Source organism: Anabas testudineus, chromosome 19, assembly GCF_900324465.2.
Source record: "Anabas testudineus chromosome 19, fAnaTes1.2, whole genome shotgun sequence".
Classification (NCBI taxonomy): Eukaryota; Metazoa; Chordata; class Actinopteri; order Anabantiformes; family Anabantidae; genus Anabas; species Anabas testudineus.
The window spans coordinates 5,062,061-5,084,560 of record NC_046628.1 but is presented as its reverse complement, the minus strand read 5'-3'; the positions used below and the strand labels follow the sequence as shown (position 1 = coordinate 5,084,560).

General features: G+C 44.7%; 1 protein-coding gene across 1 annotated transcript; it reads right to left on the bottom strand.

The window, feature by feature from the left end:
• Window positions 1-999: 999 nt before the first annotated feature.
• si:dkey-191m6.4 (rho GTPase-activating protein 22) lies at window positions 1,000-20,097 on the bottom strand. Its single transcript, XM_026351640.1, has 10 exons — window positions 20,028-20,097; window positions 14,871-15,070; window positions 10,779-10,866; window positions 5,742-5,870; window positions 3,741-3,948; window positions 3,521-3,653; window positions 3,359-3,432; window positions 3,110-3,231; window positions 1,905-2,943; window positions 1,000-1,491 (listed from the first exon to the last, which is right to left on the bottom strand). Exons 1-10 carry the CDS (start codon window positions 20,068-20,070, stop codon window positions 1,269-1,271), a joined length of 2,259 nt encoding a protein of 752 aa, XP_026207425.1. The 5' UTR covers window positions 20,071-20,097; the 3' UTR covers window positions 1,000-1,268.
• Window positions 20,098-22,500: the final 2,403 nt, after the last annotated feature.

The following is a 22,500-nucleotide window of genomic DNA, read 5'->3' as shown; positions in this document are numbered from 1 at the left end:
ACACTACATTTTTCTATTTAAAAACACATCCCTGAAGGCACGACCAGGAAATTCCATTGTTTCTTTGCGGGCAGTGTTCAGCTTCGTGTGCCAAAATCAACATGGCTTCCAGGCAGGTCATTCTGATCTGTAGTGAGTGAACAGCTGAGGCGGTCCAGCTTTGGAACAGTATTTACTGAAAATGTGTACAGCACAGGTTGAAAATACTTGAATAATCATTTCCTTTTTCTGTACATTAAAGGATTGTTGACATCTGTGAGGATTGAAGACTGAGGCTTTGCCACCAAAAAGACTCAGAAGCCGTGTGGATGGTGACGAGAGAGGCACTGGAAGGGCCTGAGGACAAAGATGAGGACGGGGGGCAGCCACAGCAGAAGTCCCGTTATATACTGCTTTAGTTTTACTCTATTACCACATTGCACTGTTTGGAAAGCCTATTTTTCTGAACCTGCTTTTGTGGTTTGTGGTAAAATAGCACAAAATTCAACAGTACAAGTAGATGATGTGAGGACACAATCGGAGGAACAACTGCTAAAGCTACAACAACAACAGTTGTCGAAGATTAATTTCACCAAAATTACCAACATAATATTCTGTAATGCCCTAAAGGTTGAATTTGCCTACTTTTTAGATATCCATCAGTGAAATGTTGTCTAAAACATTTTTTCTGGTGTTCACAGGAATAAAACTTGTTTAGTTTAGTGTGTTTTCTGTTTTTGTGTTCAGCTAACTTAACACACTACCAGCCGTTGCTTCATAAAAAGCGCATACCCACCTTTCTCAAAATGGTTAACCATTTCTTTCAAAAAACTCACTCAGTGACCTTGTTAAGTAGTGGCAGCAGAAGTCAGTGCTCTCCAGTACAGCGAACGTCAGCGACATTACATTATTTTCCCACCGTCCCGTTGGGGCACCTGAACTTTAAATACCTGCCTTCACAAGACAAACCCTGGACTGGCCGGTGCACCACCCTAATCTTCCATTTCAAGCATGCGTCAGTCAAAACTGCTTGGTGCTTAATTGCATGGACCACAGTTAGTTCTAATATACTTCCTTCAAAATGTTGGCAGAAATAATCTCCATTTCAGTTTTCCTATTTGTCCTAAATGTACACAATTAGGGCCAGTCCCATTGATTTATTCACCTTTTGAAGGAGTGCCCTGATGCACTGAGGAGGACGTTAGCCCTTACAAGACGACCAACATCCGAAATAGACACCTGATGGCAAACACAGTTTTGGCCACGGATCAATGAGGGGCCTTGATCTATTAAATGTTGCTAGTCCTCGCACCCAGGGCCAGATCTCCCAGTGTAGAAAAGAAATCTTCCATCTCCTTCTCTAGGAGCCGGTTGCGGTTCTCTGCATCCTCCCGCGCCCGCTCTGAGTTTCGCAGTTTGATCTCCAGCATGCTTTGCTTCTTTTTTTCCTGCTCCATCTCTTGTTCCAAGCGCTCCATCTGCATGCACAAGGCAGCACTGGACTCCTCCAATCTAGAAGGATGCAGCAAATCACAGACAGAACCCTTTGAAATATTTTGGTCCTGGACAACATATAAAGCTGTTTTATGGTTAGAAGTGCATTTGCAGCTTTGTGCAGATTTTAACTTCTGTTACTGTACATTGAAACATCTAAGGATGAACATTTTTTGCCCCTTAATTTTTAATCTGTCTCTGTGTTTGTATTTTTCTATAACCTTTACAAATACTGTATTACTGGTACAGAATTAATAATTGATGTTGCTTTCTTGCATATAGCATATACACTGCCCTTCCAAAAACAAAAAAAAAGTCAATTTAACTGAGCAAATAGGTAAGAACTTTCCATTGGATAATTTCTGCATGAATGATTGAGCAATGGAAGTTGACACACACCAAGTTTAGAAATCCTCATAACACTGACTTACTTTTGGATCCTGCTCTCGTAGGCTGTTTTCTGTTTCCTCAGCTCGTCCCTTAGCCCTTCCACAAGACTGCTCAGTGTTACATTTACACCATCTCCATCCTCAGACATGATGATTGACGGCACTCCAGTGGCCACGGCCATGTTTCCACTGTCACTGCAAGCTGCGCTGCTGCTGCACAGCTCCATGGCCTCGCAACTGTCCTGCTCAGAGCACGGGTCTGTTGTCATGCACCCATCTCTTCCTCTGTCGAATTCCCTGTGGCTCTCCATGAACTCCCCCTTCTCTACTTCCTCTACCCCACCTCCACAGTTCTGGTTTGCTGAAGGCTCACTTCCAGAGTCAGGCACGGAGATCTCACAGGAGGATGTGGACCACGGTGTGCTGGACACACTTGGCACACTCCCCATGCTGGAGGAGGAGGTGACGTTGTCATAGGTGGACAGCCTTTGTGAGGACCCAGTGGAGTCACGGTCACGGGCAGACCTTTCACCTGATGACGTGCGCCGGTGTCCTCTCAAGGAGGACAAGCCATTCATTAGCCAGTTACCACCACCACTACTTCCAGCTCCACTGCCTCCCACACTAGAAGAAACACTAGTAGTATCAGCTGCAGAGCTGCTGCTGCTTTGCTTAGGCTGTGGCTGGGAACGAGGCGCTGAGGAGCTTTTAAATGTGTACTTCCAGGAAGGCATGGCCTTAGTTTGTTTACTTGGGCTTACCACCATGTCTCCTTTACCTGATGAAGACCCCAGTTTTGGTCCAGGGTTTGGGTTAGGGGTTTGGGTGGGTGTGACCGCTGCACACAGTTTGGCATCCAGAGATGAGGCACTACTTTGCAGCTCCTGGTCAGTGTTGGAGACTGGGCAACTCTGGAGGTCCTCCTCCGATATCCAGGCTCCTAGGCTACGGTGTTGGAGGTGATGTCCCTGGATGGGGAGCTCTGTTAGGGGTATGGTGGCTTCCTCCTGCTCCCTCCCTGAGTACAAACGGTTGTGTTCCCTGATGAGGACTGTCATCAGGTGCTGGACAAGAGAAGTGCCTGGACAACATAGATGACATTAAAACAATACTTTGAATGCATGTTCATTATGTTTTATTTGCATCTACGTTAACTGTAATACAGTGGGCATATCGCTGAAAAAAACAACTGTAGCACTAGGATTGTGGTGAAGTCCGACTATAAACTCAGAGAACATCATCCATACCTTCCATGATAGTGACTGGGTCCTCCATCTTGGGACGTAAGATATTTGGTCCAAATACTGTTGCAAGGTTCTGGACGCTCATCTTGTTCTCATTACAGTGGGATTGGACCTCATCAAGGAATCTAAGGAAAGATAATAGTTCAACACTAAAAAACATGTTGGGACTGTCAGTGAGCACATCACATAACCTCCTGTACGTTTTTTAACATACAGCTCAGTGACATGAGCTTTAAAGTCAGAAGAGCTTACTTGCATATGTACTTGAGGAGATTGTAGTTAGGTAGAGGTAGAGTGCTAACTTGATTTCCAAGCTCCTGGATGCCCTAAAAGACAGAATTCATCACAGTTAATTACACTGTAACATGTACACTGTACATAAACTCACAGTTCAGTGTACTGCTCATACAGTACCTCCTCCTCATCTTTGGCCAAAAGCTGTGCACAGGTTAGAAAGTCTTCATATTTAGAGAAGGGAATGACTGGTTCAGGCAGCTCACGCAGGTACAACTTCAGCAAGGATGCCACCGTGTGGACGTCTGTGTTGCTGTAGGAGAGTACAGGGAAAAAAAGGTTTCCATTGGATTTTCATCCTCAAAAAAACTGTGATACTCTTGTATCTTCTTCTACCTACCTGTCAAACAGAGGCTTGTCTCCGCAGTCGAAAGCTTCCTGCAGGTCTTTGACCAGGTTGGCCTGTCCTGGCATGCGAAAGAGACCCTCCTCGTCCAGACCCCTCTCCCTGATGAAGTTCACACACTGCTCCACAAGCAAAGGGGCCAGCCGGGGGCCAAACTTCTTCTCATACTGCACCGTGTCCTCTAGACGTTGGCCAAATATCCCTGCAGCAGCAAATGTATTATTTTAACTCCTTTATCAAATTAAATTAAGTCCAAAGTGACTAACCAACCATCCAAACATCCCAAATTAATACTATTACTAGTGATATGCTAAAGCATTTAGGGATGCCAAGACCATAGTTAACAATGTATACACCTTGTTTTGCAACACAATATAATAAAAATGAGAATGTGGAATCAAAAAACAAAAACGGTTCATCAATTGTTTTGCTTTGAGTGCAATACAGTAGTGTGTCTGAAAGTCAACCAGTCCCACACCACTAAGGACCCACAGCATCACCAACATCTTCCCACACACAGTATGTAGAATTGTAAGTAATCACCAGGAGACTGAAACCTGTGTGTTAAAACCTACACTGAGACTACGGCGTAGTTAAATGGAGTGGTCTGATGAATTACTGTGTTAACGTGTTACCTGTTGACTGGCTGCAGCAGTCGCAGTCGGCTGACAGCTCGCAGTAATCGTAGTAATTCACCGAGCAGGAGCTGCACAGCAGCACAAAGCGTCTCTCATACATCCCAAACCCACATTTCACCAAGGTCATCCATTCTGGTTCTGACATTTGACTCCTGTAGTTAGTAGATGAATACGTTTACCTCCTCATTTCTTATTGTACGGCTGAGGTAATGGACGGAGGAGTTGGAGCAAACGGCAGCTGATGCAGCAGAGAAATGTGAGCAGCAGACTCAGGGCAGTGTGCTGTTAACGACGGGTCTATAAGTTGGCGACAGATCTATTCTGGACCGAGAGCCAAGACACAGTCGTCCCTGAATGTGCAGCTACGGGAGCTCTGAGAGAGAAAGAGTGTCACTGATCATCGCTATACTTTACATATTCTAAATAGTTGCTGGTGGTGATGCTTCACTCTGCCCTTATAGACTTTTCATGGTGCCTGGTGACATTTATTACACCTACCAATAAAAACTAACAACGGCATACTGATCCTGAGTAGTTGCTCCCTCTTTCAACAGAGATTAAAGCTGATTCAAACTTAAGTTAAAAATGACACCTATAATGTGACTTTATATACCACTGGTGTGTCATTCTACATGTGTCCCCCTAATTATATACTGCTACTTTGTGACCTAACACCTTACAGTTCAGCTGATCCTCATGTCCCAGCTCACACCCACACAGGCCTGCTTATATTTCTGGCTTCGTGTCAAGTACACTAGTTAGCCATCCAGACCACAGCAGCCAGGGTGAGAATCAACCACAGACTCACTGCTGCGTGGAGGTGAAAATAACTTCAGACTGCCTTCTTTCGGGCTGTGCTGGTCTTTGAATTTCCTCAACAAGCTCACCTCAGCGGACGTCACCACAGACAGAAACCCAATAGAGGCACGTGTCCTCCATTTTTGAATGTAAACCAACAGTGTACTGGAATAGACTGACAGCAACCTCCGATCACATTACTCCAGTCAGGTACAGTAGTTCAACACCAGGAATAGAGACATCAGGGTGAATATCAACTGCAGGGTGATACTTAGCATGACTGAACTCAAGTTTGTAACCTATATAGTACAATATCCAGTTTACACAGCAGAGAGATGTGAGCAGCAAGAGCTTGTTTAAAAAGGAAATGGAAAGTTTGGAAAGAACTACATCAGTCCGAGTTAAAAACTAGATGAAATGATTATTGATGAGGGAAACTGGAAAGGCCTTAACCATTTTGTAATTGTTATCCATACCTACAAAGTCAAACAAGCTTGAGGACGAGGATCTTTCAGAGTGATGGCATTTGTCATGTTTCAGTTCAAAGGTTTGACTTTACCTCCTCCAAATGGTGCCCAGATGACTCGCCGTATGGCCTTGACCCAGTCGTCCATGTCTGCCTGGGAGTTTGCCATGAGCAGGAAGGATTCATGGCTGATCGGTGCCCGGTCCTTCTCTCCAGTTCCACCTGTGGGAAAAATGGGGAGGGAAGAAGGACACAGATCATGTGGGTCAGTACTCTAGTCACTGCAAACATTTCTTTCCTCCAATACACAGACATTTAACATAGAATCACTCGAGTAGTACGAAGATCAGTGCACATACGTTGTTTTACTATAGTTGCCTGATATATGTGCATGTTGTTCTGCAGGTTTCTAAAGGGTTCCATATTTCTGCTCATTAAGTTACTAAGGGAGAGCATAAAAGGGTCCTAATTACAAAGAAAATGTCCCGTGTCTGTTATATGGAAAAGCATGAGCTTAAAACCAATGTGCTGTGATAACTTCTCAACACTAGGTGGCACAGTTGCAGCACTTTGCACGCATGTTGTGTAATTATCACCCCAAAAAAAGAAAACGACTCTCATCAAGATTTAGTTATAGTCAGCTTTGATTAGCTTTTAGTGAAAGTATAAGTTCAATAAGCACAACATAAACATTACACAGCTCATCTGTTATATAAAATCATCTGGGATGAATGCGAAGGCGCACTTGCAGGTCAGCAGAGCCTTTAGTGTTGGATGGCGAAAATAAATATAATAAAAGTGGTGCCATGAAGCTAAGTGCCGCCGCCACCCAGCTTCATGAAGTCACACTGTCACGTTGAACGATGTGCTTCAGTCTATTTGGAATACTGAACTGTGGATTTGCTGTTGTTTGATATTTCGCCCTCATTAATGCAGACACCTGGGGCGTGCGTATGAATATGTAAAAATAGAATTTGAATGAGTCCTTTAGTTTGCCCTCTGGAAAAGAGGCACATTAAAAAGGGTGATACCAAAAACATACAGAGGAGATTCAGACATTGAGGAGCCTGGACACATCCAATATTTCCTGTGCCGCGAATCAGGACTTGATAAGACACGCACACACACACACATACACACACACACACACACACACGCTCACACAGAGTCACTTTAAATCAATCCCCACATAGCTGACAGGCACCAAAACCACTGGAATATCTGAGCCTGGATGGATGAGTACAAAGATCCATTTTGGTGCCAATTAAGATAAGGCTGCACATGAAACTGAGTTAAAAGCATCAATTCAGCCTCAGATGGAGGTTGACATTTGAATTGAAGTGATATTCTTGATTATTACTGTATGTGGCTTTGTTCCTAAATGTCAGATAGGTCACGGTGCCAACTGTATATCTGTGAACAGTGATTACTGAGTAGACAGCACTCAGCATTTAATGAGGGGGGATCATACACAGTCAAAACCCGTTTCAGTGCTCATTGAACATGTTAGGAAGCGGCAGCAGGCAAAACCTTAGTCCCCCACAGAGACTGGAAGCTGGGGTAAACAGCTGGCCTCACTTGGCCTCAAGTCTTTAATTCAAACCCCAGCATGTTTATCACAAAGACATGAGAGCGTGGCAGTCTTAACGTAGTTCTTTTTTGCATGTTGCAAAATTTAGAGAGGACAGCACTACTAGCCTTGCAGACAGACATGCAGTTTATTCTACACACACACACCACCCTTGCTACATCTGTTAATGTGACTGATGACTGGGGTCTGAAATTTGTGTGGGTGAAGTTATTAACTTTCTTTAGCTCCTTTGCTGCTTTTAATTGGTGTGTACGTGATGCAGAGGGAATAAAAGAAAGTTAGTGAACAAATGGATGAGTGAGAGAGACGGGGCACAGGATTTATGATCTGACAGTACGCAGCCACAGCCAGGCCTTCTTTTGTGCATCTGAAGACATTTAAATGTGGAAGCGGTTGTTTCAGGATTTCTATTTACCATACGGAGACTGATGACTGCCGAATACACACACTCAGTTTACATGAATGCGTTTTATTTGTTTATTACAGAGTTTGTAATGTAAGTTTGAAACACATAGAGTTGAAGTTGAATCAACAACAGGAAGAGATGAACTCTTTAGGAAATTTCCAGTACAATGGTTACTGATGGGAGCTGTGGCCGGAGCAAGGAAACATAATGAAGTGCACACCCTGACAGTGACCGCAGGGCAACTAAACCACAACCAAAGACACATTACTGCATGCTTACTTGCATCCTACATGTACTGATGTAGGCACAACTATCAGCATTTCCACTGTAAATGAGACACAGCACAGTATACACATGAACCACTGCATACAGTATATGTGAAACCTGTAGTGACTTTACAGAAATATGAGCAGACAGTAGTTCAACACAGAGGTTGTTAGACAGGAATCAGCCAAGCAACAACTTGAATGACACAAATTCACTTACATATGCATAACTTAGCTAATACTGCAGCAACGGGAAGCCATAAGAGCTCAAACTACTCAAGAGTACCCGTTCAACCTCGACTGTACTTCCGCATCTGTTTCCCGTTACCTTGGAGATGTTGTTTCTTCAGTCTGTCCGGCTTGCAGCACACCAGCCCCATGTCTAAGTGAGCGGCACAGGCTGCAGCTGGGAATGATCTGGCCTAAAGCTGCAGCATGAAGAAGCCGCTTCTGCACCACCACAAAGTTGGTTTTGGACCCGGATCAGAACCCACGCAGCACTGAACCTGCCAGTGAGGCATGCTCGATGCCAGCCGAAAACAAAAACCCATCAAACGAGTCCGGCTTTTTGTTCCTCACTCGTTCATTCCGTTTTGTCTCATTCACTCTTTTCTTCCTGCCTTTCTCATTCAGCTGTGTGGGTAGCAGGTCCTCAGCCCCCTGGGGAGAAGCAAATCCCTGAGGAGGAGTGCAACAAGGCTCCTTCTCTCTCTCTCTCTCTCTCTCTTTCTCTCTCTCTTTCTCTCTCTCTCTCTCTATCTGTGTGCAGCAACTGGGTGATGGGCTGTCTTCCAGTCTTTGTCAAACAAACTTGTACACACACTCAGAGGGAAAACAAACAGTGCCAATCACTCTCTGTGACATACAGCTCTGTCAGAGTTTGGGTCCTTAAGTCAGACTAGATTCAGGATAGATTCAGAATTCTTTTTTACATCGGTGCTTAAAGAATAATCAGGCACAGTGTTACCACTGAAACATATTTTATGTACTGTACTAATATGAGGTTGGAGTAGTCAGAGTCAATCAAATCAAGTGGACATTTTCAAGTCAAAGTAGCAGAAAGAGGGAATTTTATACTGAAAATCCTGCAACTTTGGTTGATATCTCCTTAATCGGACTAATTTGGAAGGTCAACACCTGATATTGTCTTAAGATAAGCTCTGTAACACATGTTTGCACAGAGGTGGACTGTGGATTTTGAACCCAATCGCTTACATAGGAAGGATTTTTGAATGGAGAACGATCTCAGTGTCATTGTTCATATGACTTTTGTCTTTTTACCTTTTTTACACTAAACGCAGCCGAAGAGAACGCCTCATCTAAACCGGTTAGCAAGCACAGACGCAACCTTCTAAATATTTACCGATCAGAAGCAAGAGTTATCTGAGGTTGTCATTGGTAATCCATCTGCACATCCATTATCTACACCACTTATCCTGTTGAGGGTCGCCTAGGCTGGAGCCGAGCCCGGCTGTCTCTGGACGAGAGGTGGACGGGTCACAGGTCACACGTGTGATAGTTAAAAGGTGGTGTATTCATATTCAGTAGTGTCATCTCCATTTACATACAGGAAGGGTTCAGAATATTAGGGACACCTCTAGATGTAATTCTGGACTTGAACCTCCATTATACACTATCCCACTAACTGATATTTAGAGTGCCTGTGCAACTGCACGACAGCGGGCGCTTTGAAAGCCACCTTTTACCTGCAACAGTTTCATACAGCAGGAGTGTATAAAGCCTTCATCACTCTAAGCTGATTACAAACTAGAGAAGGAGCAGAGCAACTTGTGTGTTTTTACCCAAGGAGGCAACAAGTCTTATAATAACCCCACAGGAGACGGTCTGTATCCAGTTATTATGCTTCAGGATTGACATGGAGACTGTAACTCTGATTCTAGTGAAATCCAATCAGACTCCTGCTGTTGGTCTGTGCAACAAAAACACTCCCACTCTGGAGAGCAGCTCTTCCGTTCAGGTTTTATTTGATGTAACGTTTCAACCCTACGGTCTGAATCACTTTACATCTGATGTGCACACTTTCACTGTGAAACACGATGTGAAGTGTTTCTGCCGGCCTTCTGCCTCCCTCTCCGTCCCGCCTGTCTCTTTGAATCTCTTTCCACCTTCACTCCTTCCCTCTCTTCCTGCCTTCCTGCATTTGTTACCTCTGTGGCTCCCTCTCTCCTGTCCTGTCTCTCAAGGTGCAGGTCTCGCGCCCCTCTGCTATGTTGACAATGCACACAGAGACTCCCAAGCATGGCAGCCATTCTAAACACAAGCAGAGACCTCCAAGCAAACACTCGCAGAATGACAGAGTGGTATGCACAGCCTGAAGTACCTTCACTGGAATCTGCTCCAGCTGCAGAACTTGAAATTGATTTGGGGGTTGTTTTATGTTACGGTAAAAGCCTGAACCTGACAATAACTTCATTTCGAGATATGCATTGCTATACTATGAAGAATTTATGCAGAACGCTGTGAGGTTGTGTGAGGTCAGTCTAACCATGCTGTGGAGCGGCAGGCAGAGCTTCTACATGTTCGACGCCTCCTGGCACCTGCAGGCACGCAGCTCCCTAACGTGATGGACAGGCAATTTTGTGTCCTATTTATTTTTACACAATTTCTCCCAGGAACTGTCTTTCACACTCAACAAGCTGGAAATGCAATATGGGCACCAGCTCTGTTGAGATGTAACGTTCAATGCAAACTGACCACTACTGTAACAAACCTTGGGCTAATAGCGCTCCCTGCTGATTGAATACTGAATAACATCCGGCGGTGGGGAGATACAAACAAGATATTGCGGTGTGTTTAGAAAGAGCTGTGAGCAAGGAAGAAGACTGCTGGGGTTTAGTGGCTCTCACCTGGTACGATTTCAAAAAGGTGTCTTCCTGGTTCGTCCGGGTTGGCTGTGAGCTCGTTCACCTGACATCCCTGCAGAGGTATGCAGCCCTGAAACAGACACAGACAAGCATTAAAATAGCATGCTTGGACTGTACCTCCTTCTTATTGTAGAATTCTTTCCCCCTCACTCACTCCTTTCCACTTTATGTAGTCTAAGGCTCAAACACTCAATCAAAGTGGCATTAGAAGATATGCAATTTTCTGACTGTTGGGATTTTTTGGAACATTTTTCTCTTTATCAGCTGTGACAAGCCGTTGGTTTTATAGAATAGAAAGAAAAACTTGATTTTGCTCTCAGTTAGGCAGGTCTGTAATGTGACTAATATGAAATTATCACAATTTGAAGCTATATCATTTCCTCTAACTTCAGTCCTGAACTTTAGATTTCCCTCACGCCTCCCAGATTATTCTTTATTCCACTCATCTGTCCCTGTCCCTTCTCTTTTCTTATTGCTCCAGTCTTAACCCGTCTAAAATCTTAAGCAGCTCCTCCTGTGATTGAACAGGGGAGCACTGATTATCAGAAAACATTATCCAGATCAATATCCATTTAGCCCTGAAAAGTGAGGCCAAGTGAGCTGTGAAGAGATGCCAGCGTCTGTAGGTCGGCCCCATTAATCTGCACACTGGCATCCTGCATCAAACGGGGAGAGGAGTCTGCCAAACCGCCTCTACCAGAGGGCCAGGCTGTCACCAACATTAGTCTCCATGGCAACAAATGGAAGGGGTGGGAGCTGTGGATGGATGGAGCAAAGGGGCAGGGCTGGAACAGGGGGAGGGAGAACTCCCTAGGGTCCTATGTGCTCAGAATAACACGAGTAGCATCCCGGGGATGAATGAACGAGCAAAGGCAACACATCAGCTCACAAATCTCAGACGGTGTAGGGAGGAAAAGCAGGATAGGCAGCTTTTCTCGGCCTTAGCATGGTAACAAAGCGCCTTTGAAGCAGCGCTCACGTTTTTGTTGCAGTCGCTTATAAAGCTACACATTGCACGCATGAACCTTGCACTGGCCACAACCAGATGTGGACACGCCCAGTTTAACCTGGTTTGCCTGTAACATGGCACTAATCATCCCAGACCAGAACAGCAGCTGTGCTTCAGAACCCGCCCAACATTCCCAGGTCATGCTTATTTAGTTTACACAGAAACAGAAACAAGCCGGGTTGGATTTCTTATCATCCAAAGAAGCTGTGATGCGTTCAGTGGCGTCATAAATGAGCTCGAGTGCCTGTGTCGTTGTCTCTTTATTACATGAAATCTGATAATATTCACCCACTTACAGTATGTATTAGTTGGACTCCTTCATCGTGACTCTATCCAGGAGGGCCAAATTTTGACATGCAAGCTGTTCTCCCCCCTCGCTAATTTTACCACATTTCACTAATCAAAATAAGTCATGCATGAGCGTTCAAGACCCTCGCAGGACACAGTAACGTGGCAGTAATTTGCGAAACATGACTGTTAGTGATCTGAGTGTGGGCACCGCTTATATGATGCATTCGAGAACTGGAATTGGAATACATGAACTGAGCTTCACGAATCCTAAACAAGAGGACAAAGATGTCATCGCCCACCCTCTTTGACTGACAGGTGGTCACGCACCAATAAACATTCAGCAATTTAAATGAAGGCAAAACAAGTATCCCCTCATTGCTTTATAAATGACTGTAATAGGTATTACATTGTGTGTCGTGGAGATATACTTTGTATTCTGAGCACTAATGAGACCCTCCACCACCGCCGCCCATGTGTTCGTGCCAAAGCGACAGAAATCTGCTGTCCGATAACTGAACTCCATTTGTTCTGCAGTGGATTTATCCCCACATGATGATATAAAGGAAAAGAAACGTGTATAGATCCCGCGTCAGTATTGCATTTCCTTCCCCCAATTATCACGTCCTTTTATCTTGGTAGTGGTGATGGTGGGGGGGTGGGAGGGTGGTGGTTTTTCCTACACACTCCTCCCTCCCCCCGCTCCCAGCCTCAAATTTTCTATCGATTAGAAGATGAGATGGAATAAAGGGGGCCAGAATGACAGTGTCTCACACATCCTGCTCTCAAAGGAGGGAGGACGTGTGTGTTCGTGTGTGTGTGTGTGTGTGTGTGTGTGCAATCTTCTGAGTGTATATGCGTGTCCATTTAACCATGTGTGTGATTTGAATCAACAGGGAGTTGCAAATCAATTTAGACCGGAGCAGTATTGGCAAGCTCTGATTAAAGCCAGTCTGTCAAAGCCTCCAGTCATTTGTTCCTCACAGAATGGAGACTGCGAAGATGAACCCACGTGATTCTGTGTGGATCAAGTATAAAGTGTGTGTGCACTGGCGGGGACTGAGAGACAGTGGACCACGTTGAGCTAACAGCAGGCACAGACTAGCCGGCTACTGCACTGCTTGTGAACTTTTCAATCGGCATTCTAATGAGATCAATCGGAGATTTACTCTCATACATATTTGTATGATGTTCAACTAATGGGGAAGGAAACCAGGCGTCACTTGCTGCTATTTGTGCTAATGCACTAAAACGCCCTGTGAGAGTAGTGAGTCATTATTACCGCTGTGTATTTTCATCTCATGCTAAATATAAAGCACAAAGCAGTAGTAGTAATGTTGGTAGAGTTGATGTAGGTGGTGTCATTGTGGATAGTGTGTTTACTCCAGGCCTTATCCGTGCAGGATTTGTGATATGCATGCAATTTTGCAGAACATAAGTAATCTGTGAGCACGAGTGCCTGCGATCATTTAACCCACTCCTCCTGCAGTACAACCTCAGTTTTTTGTGACTATGGTGTTGTTATAATTGGTTTCAGTTATATTTAGGCCCTCACTGCACTTGGTTGAGGTTAGTGAAAGTTTGTGGTCTGTCTGATTAGATCACAGACGCAACAGTCACTGTGTTTACATGGACTCAAGTTATCAGGTTACTGAGAGAATTCTGGATTCTTAGGTAACAAGTTTACATACATTCAAGAAACCTAGTTAGTGGAAATCTGACTATACATGCACTGGACAGTGTGGTGGTAACATCACTTACCATTGGGTTCAAATCCCAGCTGTGGCCTACTTCCATTAGGCAAGACGTCCTTACCCTGCCTTTGCCTTGTGCCTTGTATCTCACTTGTAAGCTGCTTTGGATAAACGCGTCTGCCAAATGACTAAATGTAGAAGAGTAATCTGATTTCTCCTCTGTCCTGGCCTGACTGCATGGTTCATACAGATAGTTACATCACTCCTTTTTGCAGCAAACTGTCTTAATTATTATTATTTAGATGTCTGTGGGACACTTTGTGTTGGTTTATTTTAATTTCAGGAGGACTTAAACATGAGGTTGCTTGGCTCTGTGTAATGATCCCTCCTTACATCCAGCAGCACTTCTCAACCGATACTAGTAGAGTTGTGAGTGTTGGCTGCTTTTGTCATGCACATGCACTCTCGTAGAAAGCGTTTACATGGCAGAGTGATCAGAGTTCTTTGGGAGAAATCATCAGACATCAGCGCGGGGTGGTGAACACACTTGTTTCTAACTACACACTTCTCTCTCTCTCTCATTTTTCACATACAGAGGAATAATCCCGACATGTTTGATGTGTAGAATTGGTGGAGTTCCCCTTTAACTTTAATTATGGAGGGCAGAACATAATTTTCAGCAAAATCACACCACACTGGCACAACGAAACGTTCTACATGTACTGTGCAAATGTTCCTTGACTGAAATGTTTTACAAGTGTGTAGACATGTTTCTGATGGCCGCACACACCTCGATGTCATACTAAAGAGCACATGCCAGGGCTCAAACCCCCAGGCCTGTAATTAAAGACCAACCCACTCTACCCACTGAGCTACTACACCCACCCTGAAATGCTCACTCTCCTTTGATAGAAGAAAAACTCAGAGTACTTTCTGATCTGTGTCTTACGATGTCTAATCCAAATGAAGATAAAGAGCCTGAGGCTCACAAAAGTAAAATAATACACTTCTTCAGACGCTGCACCACTGAGACAAAATCAAAGCTCTCGCTGAACTGTGTCCTCAGTGGAGTGTTTGTGTTACCTGCGGTTTGGTTTCCTCCTCGTCCTTGTAGAAGTAGAGCTGATCTGAGCGCAGCACGAACCATCGCAGCTGCCAGTTCTTCATGATGCTGCGCTGCTTCTTCAGCCAGCCGGCCTTCAGTGCCCCCTCCTGGAGGCTGGGGGAGGCCGGCCGGCATGGCCCCCGCGACACCTCGCCCATCACCATGCTCTTGGACCTGGCTGCAAGCACACACACACACACACACGCACACACACACACACACGCACACGTTAAGCATTTATAGTCTGTGTACATGAACAGGGTTGGATCAGAGAGGACTGAATTGGTAGTTTACAATATTCCTTCCATTTCTTTGGCCCCGTGTCTTTTCATTTTCTGCCTAATAGCAGCTTGTCTTATCCTTCATCTTCTATGCTGTGCACACACATGCTGCCAGTCTCTTCAGCCACGAACACACACACACACACACACACACACACACACACACACACACACACACACACACACACACACACACACACACACACACACACACACACACACACATACACACACACACACACATACACACACAACCTCGTGCCCCAGGCTGCTACGCCTCTGGATGAAGGCGGAGTGGGAGTTCAGAGAGGCAGCAGGCTCACATAATAACAGAAAGCAGGCACACACACACACTAGACACGGCCTCAGGTGACAGATAACCCCCCCTCTGGTTCAGAAAGACTTATTGTGTGTTGCGAAAGCAGAATAGCAATGGTTTGTGAGCTAATATAATAGGACCACATGGGACTGACTGGCTGACTGGCTGAGTGACTGAATCATTCTGAACAAACGCGTGTAACCTGACCTCACTGATGGGTGGGTTTCAAAAGGCAGGAGATGGCAGTTTGATAGCTTTTTTTTTACCACGAGCCGCTCAGATCATCCTCGTATGACACCAGCTTTTGAAATAAACAATTTTCGTGACGACTGATCAATGAATGATGTGTCATTTTTGATATTTTCACTTTTGTCGAAAGCCGTTGACGTGTCTTTTCTCAGTTTAGATATATTTTGTCACACACTTAGAAAAACTGGCTGCCGAACGTTTTGCACAAATGACAAAAGACCACAGAGCTACGAGCTCCGAGCTAAGGAGGGGGACGTTCAGGGCAGGCAAAGAAAGCACCGTTATTTGATGATCATGTATAATTTATAGAAATCAATTGTGCAGACATCCTCCCTGCTGGCGCACATTTTGTGCCACACAGTAATGATCAATGCTCAGATCAGAGGGAAGAAGGGGAAGGATAAATGGAGAGAAGGAAGGAAATCAATGTTTATTCTTTTTTATTGTCTCATTTATCTCTCACCAGGCTACATTTAGCTTAAAGGACGGAGCACACGTCATTGTTATGTCATGTCGTAACGTACTTAGAGATCTGCAGCCTGTTGAGCCTCAAACAAAGTATTTCTAAAGGTGGGAATATACTTTTCTATTCCTATTGTGCACAGAGTGAAGCCGTCATCAATATGAGCAACCTCCTTATACGTAATAATTGAATTCATTTCCAATTTCTGATTTATTAGTGCAACTTTTGGCCTTGGACAAGAAACTTCACTCTTTGGAAAATTTGGTTTCATTTGTCATTTATTGTCTACTGTTTTACTTTTTCCTACACTGTTTAAATATATTTAGTTGTCTTGCGAGTGCCAGAGCATTATTCAAGTTCTTTTTTTTCCTCAGTAGGATGTGTCATATTATCCAATTTCATGACTTAATCCAGGTTTGAGTTATTAAGTTGTTTCATTTAGGAATAATTGTATGTGTGCAGCATTCAATTGGAACAAACTAATCCTTTCCTATCCCTGATGCCTAATCATGATCCAATAGTCTTCCCCTGCTCTGATTCTTTATTCGCGTCTCTCTCCTCTACCCCTGGCTTCCACTAATTTATCCACCTTGTGTTAATTCCAGTCTTTTCCAGGCCTGCTTTCTATTTCTTCAATCCCTCCCTGTGCTCTGCACTACTGGTGCTATTGAATCAAAGCTGTCACTACACAAAAGAGGATCCTTGTTCTCACTAGTGGCATCCCATTAAAGCACATTTTTCAAATAACTGTGTTTTTTGGATTAGACGCACATTTTCATAAATATATAATTATTTCTATTGTTTTGAGAACAATGTCAAATTGCACAATTGCACAAGGGCTTTATTTCTGCCTGTTAGCCTCAAGTATGTTTGAATAAACAGTATCTAAATTGCGCAAGCAGGGGCAGGATCAGAGAGGTGACCTGGGGGACCCCACAAAATCTGATTGGCCACCTCTTGAAATGTTGAAGCCTCATGAACATTAATAAAAATAAATGTACCATTAAAAGCAGTTGGTCCCTCTGCAACCTTTCTGACCAGCAAAACCTACGTCTACTCTCTCCATCTCATTGTTGCTAGAAGTGGCGCTCACCCCTCTGTCTCTCCACACCGCACTACATTCCTCATGTCTTTCCATCCTTCCTCACCCTGCCAAGCGTTTGGCTTAAACGAGCGCCACTGTTCAACATCAGCTGCCTGGATGGTGGACGAAGTGGAACACACACTGGTCGATGATTCACTCCTGAGTCACAACAAGAGATTTTTGAGTGCGTGAATGTGTGTGAAACTACCCAATGCGCCAATTTGGAGCTTTTGCTCCGAGTGATTCAGATCTTCCCTGGCTTGGGTGGAGCTGCTCTGTGGCCACTTCTGCGACTATCAAGTACAATGCTGAAAAAGGCTGAAAGGAGCGTAACTGTGGCTCATGTCTATACAGTAGTAGCACTTAAAGATAGGCTCCAGTAATAATGTTATACTGTAGATCTTACAGTGTGCCCACATTTATCATGACATACTTCAATGATAGTTTGAATCTATACTGGTCCATATGTCATGGGTGAGTAAATATGATAGACATACGCTCACACTGTGTGTGTGTGTGTGTGTGTGTTGGTGGGAATCTAGTTAATCGAATGACAAATGCAAAAACGCTTCTCTGTCTTCTTTTCATCCACATCTTGGTTCAGTAGCCCATCCCGTCTAAGTGTGCAAGTGATGTGACCAAATGGCTGAAATCAAAACACAAGTGGTATGACACATGACGGGAAACTTGATATTCTGTTCTCACAGACACACACACACACACACACACACACACACACACTAGGCCCCTATGATGTCACTTAATGCAGTCTGGAGCTGTGTATTTATCATTAGCAGGAAATGGATGTGCAGCTCTTATACGCATGATAGAGGAGCCCATCCATTAGCATGGAGCGGCGGGTACTCCACAAGGACAATACTAAACTGACGGCTAAGTCATAGCACACACACACACACACGCTCGCATATATGCACACGGGCAGGTTTCAATTCAATTTCATTAATCTGGTTGTTGTGTGGTGATTTATGACTTGTGAGCGTTACAGGTGCATCAGTGCGGAACTTCCAGTTATCCTATCGCTGTTGATTAATGCGTTAAGCAGTGTGTGGCAGAACATGTGTGTGTGTGTGTGTGGCAGGCTGGAAGTGTTGCCTTTAACATACAGCCTGTGTGTGAAAGCTGCAGTGTAGTGGAACTGATCTGCAGCGGCGGGCGTGTGCATATCTGTATCATCTCCACATGCACATTATCTGAGCGTGCTAGTGTGTGATATATATATTTTTTATCTATGCTGCATGTAGTCGTGAGTGTGTTCCTTCACACGTCTTAAAATGGCAGCATGTCAGAGCATCGCTACATCGGCGAACTTTGATTGTAAAACCATGGCAACGAAGATGAGACACGACAGAATGAAGCAGCTGATATGTGGGCAACATAAAGGCTGCCTGAAAAGCAACCAGAACAGTTCTGCTACTTACTGAAATGGGGGAGAGACAGATTCATTCATTGACAAAATAAGTTCATTTAAAGTCAGAACGAAGTAGCAAAAGAGAAAAAAGACATAGCAGTGAAGCCTACTTAAGTCATAGCATTTGCACATCTGAGCTGATTAGTTTGACACTCGTCTTCCAAATTCCAACTATTTATAGTTTGCATATCATATCCAAGCAATCAGCAGCCCTTTATAGCATCCAGGAGGACGGCGCCGTGACTGATCAATAAAAAAACACACTGCCAAGAACATTCGCTTTAGTCTGGAGCGTCCTCTGAAAGAGTAGTAACCACGTCACCCATCACTATCATGACCTGCTCTGACCCTAGCTGAGTATGTACTACGCCGCTACATCTGTCACATACCCGTTTATTCATGGGCTGCGTGCAACAAATGTGAGGCTGTCTGCGGTGAACAGCGTATGCTGGACGTGCCTCTCCTAGAGACGCTTTAATGCTTCCACTTTGCACTTTGTTAACAGATAGATGAGAAGATCCTGTCTTGTATTTACAATAGAGGAGCCAATGGTCGATTGCCATGTTAAAATCATTTGGCATGGTGTAATTGCCATGTTCTAATCAATGAAGTGCTAATGAACGGAAGCTGCAGTGAATCTCCTGCCCACCAAGCCAGTTGAATCTTCCAGTAATACATGCAAATAACACATTTAATCCACTTTAATACCAATTCCACGCCACTCCAGCAGTGGATTCACACATCGCTCCCATTCTTGGAGACTAGTCACTTCATTACAATCAGATCCCACTGGATAATTGCAGTCATGGAGATTAGTGCTGAGGAAGGGAGGACACACACACACACACACACACACACACACACACACACAGCACAGCAGCAGCAGCAGCTGTTAGTGCTGAGCGTTGCAGTGATGAAACCAGAGATGCCACTCGCTCGTCCTAATAGAATTTCCACTGGCGGCGTCGGCCAGCTGTAGTAGAATGCTGATGTACCGCGAGAGCTTTTCCTGCGTGGGCAGACCTGCCGCTTCATTCACAAATGTGTGACAGTAGTGCAGTAGTGGAAGGAAAGCAGCTGCAGTGGGAATAAAAGCGTGTTTCTCTAGACATTTGGGCTGTGGAACACTGGAATTAAAGAATCAATGCAAATGACTTCTGTTAAAGCCAGTGCATCACCCATCCATCTCTCACAAATTCACATCCCAGCCTCTGTCACGTCTGACATCATGTGTCACTACACACTTCCACAGCTGAGGCGGTTGGCAGATACTGTGCATGCGAAGGCAGAGCAAACAGAGCGTGTCCTACCTCTCCTGGTCTGTCTGATCTTTGGGCTCAGCATGGCTGTCATCGCTCGTCCCCGCGCTCTCCTGTCGGCATGTTCGTGTACATCCAAGCACCCCACCCCTTGCCTCTCCCTCTGCCTCTCTCCTCTTCTCTCTCTCTCTCTCTCTCCCTGACCTTCTGCAGTGCGGCCGGCAGCTAGGGGGTTGGGTGACTAGGAGAGGGGAGGAGAATGGAGAAGGAAGGGGCTGGTAAAGGAGGAGGAGGAACCACCCTTGTCTTTTTTTTTTCCTACACACACACACACACACACACACACACACACACTCCATGTCCTCCACCCCTCCCTGTTACATTATTCATAGCGGTACATCCGCCAGAAGTAGATGGAGCAGGAGGAGGAGGAGGAGGAGGAGGAGGAGGAGGGTGGCCCGCTGGCAGAGCACAGGTCTGACTGACTAACAGATGTTTGATTTGAAGTGTTTTTATTTGCTGCTTCTTCATAAAGATCAGTATGTGTGTGAAGAGAAAAGAGGAAGGGAGAATGGGAGGGGGTGTTTCTCCTTGTAGGTGTCTCCTCCTTCTCTTCCTAATTAAACTGTAGAGGTCCTCCATCCTCGGCCAGTCTCCACCTCCTTCCCTTAATTACTTATTTCTCCACACCCATCTTCTGCTTCCTCTCTCATTTTCTTCGTGACTCCCTCCCTCTCTCTCTCTCTCTTTCTGTACAACCCCCCTCCTCCTTCCATCTCTTCCTCCTCAGCACATTTTGCATGTCCTTTCTCATTCCCTTCTTTATTTTCTTTAACCATTTTTGTCTTTTCCACTCCTGGCTTTCTAGGAACGACGCTGCCTTCAATTCAAGGCCATACGTGGGAAATTCCCAGCTTGTACAGTAGGTGGTAATTACATTCTCCAGGCATTCCTGTTCCACCACTGAGCAATACCAGGGGAGTAAAAAAAAAAAAAAGATGGTTTCCTTTCAAGTTCTTTTAAAAAACAATGTCCTGTCGCCTCGAGCTAAAGTGGCCTGTAACTGACACAAGACATTATGTAGCTGTGTGGCAACAGTTAGAGGAGAAATTGATAGCTCAGAGCACAAATGTCACCAGTGTTTTGGTGTTTTGGCACCTGACCATTTTACATGTAACTGTAGTGTTTCTTACAGTATAATGCCTTTTCTTATGTTTCTTTGCATTTTCCCCATCTGCTGTTGAAATCTCCTTTTCTCGGTCTTCACTTGAAGGCAGCACGGGGCCCGTCGTTGCTTTGGCAGCTGTGCTACAGCAGTAAAGCTTCTCTCCTCCTCCAGCATACAGAAGATAATAGCCTTCAGTCCTGCACTGCAATTGAATCAGAGCTGGCCTCACGTCAGCCACAGCTGCTCTTATTAGAGAGCAAAGAGGGTGGTGGAGTGTGTGTGTGTGTCAGCCCTCACAGACGTACACAAATACACACAAGCAGCTAAACTGAAGGAGCAAATGCACAAATGCATCTAAAACATGCACAGAGTCATTGGGACTTAAGCAGAAATCAGGCCGAGACAACGCGATAGAGGGGTCACACAGTGTAAGGAGACCAGGATGAAGCAGAGTGAAGGAGGAAGGATGCAGATATACGCAAACACACCACAAAACCAAAATGAGACAGCAGCAAAAAGAAATAAAACAACACTTCAGTGGCACTGTTTGGTTTAATCCTGAGGTTGGGTGAAGTCTAAGTGGCCAAACCAGCGTTGGCGTGGGTCTGACTCTTGTTTTCCTCCTTCCTATTGGAGCTTCCAATCAGTAGTCAGCCAGCTCACCATGTTTAGCATCACCTCATCAGAGATTCTCAGCAGACCCACGTCCATGTGCTGCTTCTGAATTGAGATAGCTGATAGATTTGCCATTGATTTTTCTTTTATTACTGATTGTGTTTACAGCTCTTCTGTCACCGCTGAGGTCAAGTGACGTCGCAGGGATCACCAATGCTTTCAGTCCTAACAAGCCCTCGGTATCCAGGTTGTTTGGAGAGCCTTTTAAATTATTGATAGTGAGGGTGATTAAAATTTCAGCCTGGTGGGGATGGGCCATGCTGGAGGGACCAGCACCATAGGTGGCTGCTGAAGGTGTGACTGTTGACTTTGCATTACTTATTGATTGCCTCCCGCTGACTGTGATGGGCCTTCTAAGTGGTTCATCACTAACAACATAGGAGATGTGTGCCCATCAACTCTGATTAAAAATCAGATGTTCTTTCCAGAAGACACGTTGTATAAATAACACTTGGGTGTGGTGAGAGGTCCATTTATACATGTAGATTAGACAGATTATTTTATCAACTGTGATATTTCCCCATAGCATTATACCAATATATGATGATTTTCATTCCAATTTAATGCAATTTTATTTTTGTGGCGCCAAGAAAGCAACTACTGGAGAGAGAAGACAAAGTTAATGATAAGTAATGGTAGCATTTGAATTGGTAGACGAGAGCAGCGGAGAGGAGACAGTAA